General features: G+C 34.0%; 1 protein-coding gene and 1 long non-coding RNA gene across 6 annotated transcripts; both read left to right on the forward strand.

Annotated features, from left to right (window-relative positions):
• The first annotated feature begins 256 nt into the window (after nucleotides 1–256).
• Nucleotides 257–2889, forward strand: LOC145090441 (uncharacterized). 5 transcript variants are annotated; one of them, XR_013701576.1, is made up of 5 exons: nucleotides 257–882; nucleotides 1028–1094; nucleotides 1229–1963; nucleotides 2201–2312; nucleotides 2548–2889. It is a non-coding gene; the product is annotated as an uncharacterized LOC145090441 (long non-coding RNA). The 5 variants fall into 5 exon arrangements; XR_013701574.1 differs by having other exon boundaries at nucleotides 1229–1686; nucleotides 1915–1963; nucleotides 2201–2889; XR_013701573.1 differs by having other exon boundaries at nucleotides 1229–1320; nucleotides 1496–1963; nucleotides 2201–2889.
• Nucleotides 2890–3906: 1017 nt separating this feature from the next.
• LOC145086758 (exonuclease V-like protein) lies at nucleotides 3907–6398 on the forward strand. The gene is made up of 6 exons (XM_079024602.1): nucleotides 3907–4385; nucleotides 4654–4758; nucleotides 4861–4982; nucleotides 5086–5392; nucleotides 5746–5822; nucleotides 5931–6398. The coding sequence occupies exons 1-6, from the start codon at nucleotides 4005–4007 to the stop codon at nucleotides 6157–6159; spliced, it is 1221 nt and encodes a 406-aa protein (XP_078880728.1). The 5' UTR covers nucleotides 3907–4004; the 3' UTR covers nucleotides 6160–6398.
• The last annotated feature ends 644 nt before the right edge of the window (nucleotides 6399–7042 follow it).

Here is a 7042-nt window from a genome sequence, read left to right on the forward strand (position 1 = left end):
GCTTCATGAAAAAAACACATGAAAAAGAGACACTAAACTGTGAGTACGAGATGCACATATAGAATTAGAACTCATTTAAGACAAAACACATAAGTCCATATTTTGATGGTTTAAGTGAAATCTTATATATACATAGAATATACATGACCAAAATAATTTTTAGATGGGAAGGGATAATTTATATACTAATCAAAGCACAATGTTATTAGGAACAGTGCATGCGGTGATTTTTTTTTACCGTTCCTCTAACCCCCACCGCTCCACCGCCTATCTACTTTTTTCGTCCTTAGCCTCTTCTGCTTCATCTACTTCGAATCAACCGACCGCCATTATCTTACTTCCACATTTTCTATACTCCGATCAGTGGTTTCCAACGACATTTCGACAAAGGCTGATGCCTCCCCTCCCTTCTTGCGACATCCAAAGATCGAGTGAGAGAGGGGCGAAAAGCAGATAACATCGGAAGACCACAACCTGTTCACCGTTTAGGTTCTCTCCCCTCTGTTTCTCTATATCAAAACAAAAATCCTTGACGTAGGAGGTTTCGCCGTCGTTACCTGTAGAATCTAATTAACACAGGAGGTGGTGAGGTCGACGGAAAAGGTGGTTCAATCGGTCACGCCACCATCATCACATGAAGCACTTCGATTAGGGTTTAATTCCCCCAATTTCACCTCACTTTATCTGTATTTTATCATCACTTAATTTGGTTTCTTAGTAAATTGCTTATTCCGATTTCAGAAAAGTCAACCTACGATGGGCTTTGTGCCAAATTAAGAAGATTTGAGGGGTCACAGAAGGTAGAAGGTTGATGCTTCAACATGTCTCGATTTCTATCCCATGTGTTTCATTACACTTTGATTTTAGAATAATTTTGATAAGGTTTGTTCGATTTAGGAACCCCATTTACATTTCACTTTTTTAATTTCTCTTGATATATTACATTTGTGTTTGTCATTTTTAGGGTTTACCTTCGGTTTCCCCACCTCCCGTTCTAATGACTTTTGCTCTCTCATGTATCCATCAGGTCTGAAGCAGTGATTATAACTTTTGTGGTGGAATTTATAATTCACGATAATGACTTTAAGACAAAGGTAATCACTTGAATTGATTGCAATTTTATGTTACTAATTTATATTGCTTCACCTATGCTATTCAGACTTCATTGTAAAATGATTTTGCGTCTTATTTTTTGTATTCTATTTGTGGATTTTTGTATATGGTGAAGAAGTGAGAGTGGCAAAGTTGACCAAATTAACTACATGGCAGAAGGTGACATGTCAGATGTTGCAGATGATGTGGATGAAGATGAAAACAATGGTGGAGATCGAAATCTTTATGATTACGAAATAGTTAGTTTAATACTAAAATTCCATCCCTTTTATTGTTTTTAGTCCAGAATCTAATATGGCAGACGGTTGCCACAGTGGAAGGCCACCTGGACTACTTATAATTTTTCTCAGGCGTGTTTTGTTTTTTGTTATTTTCGTTCCAGGTTGTATTTTTCTTGGATATATCCTTAGTCAAGTTGTCAACAACCTTAACAAGAATACATCAGTTGTGATGCTCCAGATTTGAACAAATTATATACGAAGGGAAAAAAAATTCTTGGTGCTCGGAGAAATCCCTATTGATAGAGTTTAATACACACTTGGATTCAAGTTTAGTATGTTTATTTTTTTAATGGTACATATGTATTTTATTTTTTCCTTTTGTCATATGATCTTTTGTTGAATTTCTCTATGTTTGTGTACGAAAAACTCTTTGTACATTATCTCTTTCAAGAAATTTATTGGTCACCATGAAATTGGTGAAACTTTATGTTTATTTGTTTGCTTTATGCTACTTCAAATGTCCCAGATTCGTAATTTTTCTTTGTTATTGATTTCTCTCTTTCTGTTTTGGTTCTTGCAGGGATTTTGTCTATTTTGAAGGCGAAGGAGGCAACGATGCCAAAATTTAGGTTTGTCATTGTTGGTGTCAAATTGAAAGGATACATTTGAAGCCTCACTTAACAAAAATTCACGTGATGTTTCTGAATCATTTATCATTTTTTAATGGCCCATCTTAGCAAAAGCTTAAGAATTATAGTTTATCTAAGTATGATAACTTCATAGCATAACGAGTCATTCCATTCCAAAAAACATATGATAACTTGATAACATAATAAGTATCGTGAATTTCAAATGTTTTTTTTCAGGTGTTGTAAAGACAAAAAGGAATGAGAAGTAGAGCCTGAGGTTGATCCTCAAAGAGATCAACACATGGTTCTATACCATACATATAAATAAAGACTGCATTACTATTTATTGGTGAGATTATGCTGGGAAGCAAATGATAGTTATGCAACAAATTGATAAGGACCACACTCTTTATCATCATACCAAAGGGTTGAATGCCATAAATAGAAACATAAATGTAGAATTATTGGCAAGGGATTGCAATTCAAATTCAGCGAGTAACTAATTAGAAAAGCATATCACCTGTTTTACTTCTAATTTTATATATTTCTCATACTACTATTTTTGGGATTTTGGTTTTTGGTAGAATGATGTAAGAAGGTGTTCTAAAGACATAATCGAACACAAGTTTCAAAAACGCACAATGTTGCCTGGTAAGCTTTTTATTTAATAGTTATGAATTTCATATGATGGGAGATTAGAAGGTATAATTTAACAGTTGAATTGTTCATTTGGTCCATGTAGTTTTCAAATGACCGAAACGATCCTTGTAACAAAAGTGAATTGTAATTTTGGTCCCAATAGTTGTCAAATAGACAAAATGATAGAAGTAGTCCTTGTGTGAAAGAAAAAAAAAATACATGAATGGTTTGTGTCTTTCAGAAAAACGGATAGAATTTGTCCCTTTGTGTGAAAAAGTTATAGAAATGATCTCTGTCTAACAAAGTAACAGAAACGATCGCCACCTAAGACAAATTTACAGAAGTGGTCCCTCTATAACAAATAGATGAATTTACAGAGATGGTCCTTACATAAAAGAAAGTTATAGAAACGGTCATCGTGTAAGACAAAGTTACATAAATGGTCCCTGTGTGTAAGACAAATGTAGACAAATTTTCTGTCTAACAAAATATGGTCGCCTGTTTCTTCACAATCTTTACAAATACATCCAACATTGCTAAACTTAACACCGATAATATCCTGTTTCTTTTTTTTTTTTTTTTTTTTTTACATTTTCATTTGGTTTGTGTCGTATTTCAGCCCCTGGATCATGACGGTATGAAAGAATGGAGTTGTTGCAAAAAAAAAATCATGATTTCACCTTATTTCTGGAATTTCTAAGGTATGTTGCATGTATATTTTGCTGCATTGTGCACTGTTAAAAATAACATTTAATGACTTCATTGTTTTGTCATTTAAGATGCAAGACAGGAAAACACACAACTGAAAAGCCACAGGCATTGATTTAGCTTGGAAAATGCCCGATGTTGTATGGGCAATTTCGGAAAACCACCGGGTGACACGATGGAGAAAGTGAATATTCTTAATTTCTTTCGGCTTAATGCTAATCACAACAATTACAAGTGCACTTTCAATTATTTCTTTTGTTGTAGCAATAACATCCTTTTTTTGTACAATTAAATACAACATTATATTTACAAAGATTTTCTTTTTATAGAGTTATAATATGATGAAATCAAAGTAGGTTACTTTTGTTATTTAATCATCCTTTGTATGCTTTTACCTTGTAATCAACATCCAACCCATGCAAAACATGACCACCTACACTAGTAATACATTAAAAAAAAAAAACCGATTTTATGCGGTAATAACTAATAATGATGTGTGTTAAACAAAAACAATAAGTTAATTAAGGGCTAATAATACATTAAAAAAAATAACCAAAGTCTAAAAAAGAATTTCCCCAAACTAGAACTCAAAGCCAAAGGCTCAAAGCTTCCACAGGAAGTCGCAAGAAAAACATGTTTCTTGCTTCTTTTTACTGTCGCGCGGGTCGCCAGTTCTAACGATCATTTTCCGAGAATGGCCACCGAAGTAGGATTTGAATCTGCTCCCGAAGTCATCGGTCCGCCGACTCCTCCCATTCCCATCGAAACCCCCCAAATCTCATCATCCCCACCGCCTCAGATCCCGACAGAGATCGTCAGCGACGAAGAAATGTCACTAATCGAAGCCGCTTTCTCTTTCGCTTTCGCATCCCGCTCCTCTCCCACTTCCCTCCACGTCCACCGTAATCCTCCGTCTGTTACGTCAATTACCCTGCTTTCGAAACGCAACTGCGTGGGCGATATCGAAGATGGAATTGGAATCGGGAGAACCCAAAAGAAGAAAAAGTTTACTGAATCGTTGTTGTATCGTTTCAGAAGGAAAACAGGACTGTTCGTTACTGATATCACGTCTACGGTAATTGGTTCTTTCATTAATCTTTCTCTCAATTAGGTTTTTACTTTCTCTTCCTCTTATGTCAAGTTCCCTGCTTTCTAGCAAATTAGTTATTCAAAACTGGTTGATGAAGTTGCTTGTTGATGGGTATTTGGATGTATTTGTGTGTAATATTGTACCTAATTTGGTAGATTTTATGTGAATTTCACCGTCTTCGGTGTCTTTTTTTATCAATTACAGTGATTTTTGTCATGAATCCAACAAATTTCTGTTAATTTTTTTGCTTTAGGAATGGTGTGAAAAACAGCAGGAGTTCTTTCTTCTTCGTGGAAAGCCGAAAGCTAGTAAAGCCATGAAAGCAGGAAGTGCTCGTCATGCAGTACTTGAAGCAGAGGTACCTTAAGCATTCAAAAATGATTAATTTCCATTTGCATTTGTTATTATTATTATTATTATTATTCTCTTCATTATATCATTTTGAGTGATATGTTAACAGGTTATAACAACAGTAGAAGTGCTTATAAGATCATCTGAAGAACGATGGGCTTTGAAATTCATAAATTTCATACATGGTACTAATCAATTATTTCTTGAAGGATTAACACGCGAGTTGCCAATGTAAGCTTGATTAACTCTTTAATCTTTATATTTGTTTTTTTTTACTTCTATTCTAGACAAACATTTGGCACTTAATTTATCGCATTATGTTTGCTTCAAACAGATTAGGGTTTGTGGAAGGTGTATGTGTGGTTGGAGTTATTGACGAAATTCGTGAGACAACACTAATGGAAAATAGACATGTTCCAACATTGGTGGAAACAAAAACGCGTTCACAAAACAATCTTCCATCTGAACCCCAACAAAGAAACGGAAGGCTTCAATTAATGTGCTATAAGTACCTTTGGGATAATCTAGTTGCTAATCCTTTTCCTACCTCACAATTTTTAAAATTATTTTCCTTAAATCCCAATTACGTTTTATCCAAAGAAATCCAAGAAAGTGCTATTCAAGCAGGTGTCGAGGCTCAGGTAATTTTGTCTTTTTTCTCTTCTTTTTTTTATAAAAAAAAAAAGTTATCTTTTAGCATCCCCTAAGCTGCCCCACACTGTCATGTCATGACCAGCTGCAGCGCATCATGTGAGAAGTAAATCATATGCACAACAACCCTTGAGGTGACCGACATAAACCCTAAACCCTAAACACAAAAGTCTTAAAAGTCACCTTGAAATCCAGTCAAAACATAGGGTTTAGGGTTAGTTGTCAGCTATCAAGGTTTAGGGTTAGCTGCTCAGACTCAAACCCTAGGGGCACTTTCGTCTTTTTCTCTTTATGATTAAACGTGCTTCGATCGGTCGTTTTATTAACTTTGATGTGGTTGCAGACACTTCATGATGTACTAACACAATACCAATATATATGTTCCAAGCTGCCCAAAGCTCACAATGAGCTTTTGTTAAGGTAAGTTGGTAGTATTTTTTTTTTATAAAAATTAAATTTTAAAGATCTAATTCGCATATTCTTCCGAGTTATATTGATAAAATTGTTTTTTTTAATCAATGGGGATAGATACGAGTACCAAAAAGATCAATCTTTGATAGGCGAAAACCAATATTTATATGATTCTGATTGGGTCACGGGTCAAATTAAGTCAAGTATTGAATTTTGGAAAGGTGAAAGAGAAGCTAATTATGTTCTTGAGGATGAAAGATGGAAATGCTGCCTCTGTAAATATGCATCTATGTGTCCAGTAAATGCTAAGTCTGAAGAACATACAGCACACACCACTAAAGAATAGACGTGGGTATGTGCATATTTGAATGTCTTTCATTTTTATTTTATTTTTTGTGTTTGTAGGTTTAATCTTTTCATTTATATGATTTGTTGTATTAGGATCATGTAAAACATCCATATATGTGAATGCACCTGATTGAACTGTCTTCACCATTTTGTTATGGGTTCACTTAGTCTTATTTGTTGTACATAATAACACTTGTATAGTTTGTAAATAATGTTAATGAGATAAAACTTGTTGTCTTTTGTCTTGTTAAATGTAGCCTTAGAAAGTTTGTAATGTGAAATTTAGAAAAAATATAAGAAAACATTCTACATGAAAAAAGAAACATCAACAATAAAGTAGTAAAAGAATATCACTGGATCATAGTGTTCTAAAAGGTGTGTCAAGGCTTGAGGTGTGCCTTTGCTGTTACGAAGCCTCATAACGTTGCTGTTAGGCGTGATGCATGACAATGCATGATATGACGCGTGTTTTTTCGTTTGAGACACATTCTTTTTGCTGTTTGTTATGTCTTTTCTAATTGAGGATATAAGTATTAAGTTTTTTGTTAACTTTTTGTTATCACTTATTGATATAACACTTTTAAAAAGTAGTTATATTTTATATAAATTTATATTTATGTGGTAATATAATTATAAATTAATACAAAATCATCGTCTTACATCATATCTTGAAAAACATCATGGCTTGTTAAGCTTAAAGCTTGGTCTTGCTACAACGCCACGTCTCATGCCATTTAGAATCTTGTTGTATCATGTTGAAACAAAATAAGATCAAATTTATATGACAAAATTACAATTTTGAATCAAACACATGTAAAAGAGGTCGGTTTTACATAAGGAACAAAAATAGGTTTTATCAAATACCTTGCTAAACATTTGTT

Source organism: Lactuca serriola, chromosome 2 (assembly GCF_051521515.1).
Source record: "Lactuca serriola cultivar US96UC23 chromosome 2, Lser_US96UC23_V15, whole genome shotgun sequence".
Classification (NCBI taxonomy): domain Eukaryota; kingdom Viridiplantae; phylum Streptophyta; class Magnoliopsida; order Asterales; family Asteraceae; genus Lactuca; species Lactuca serriola.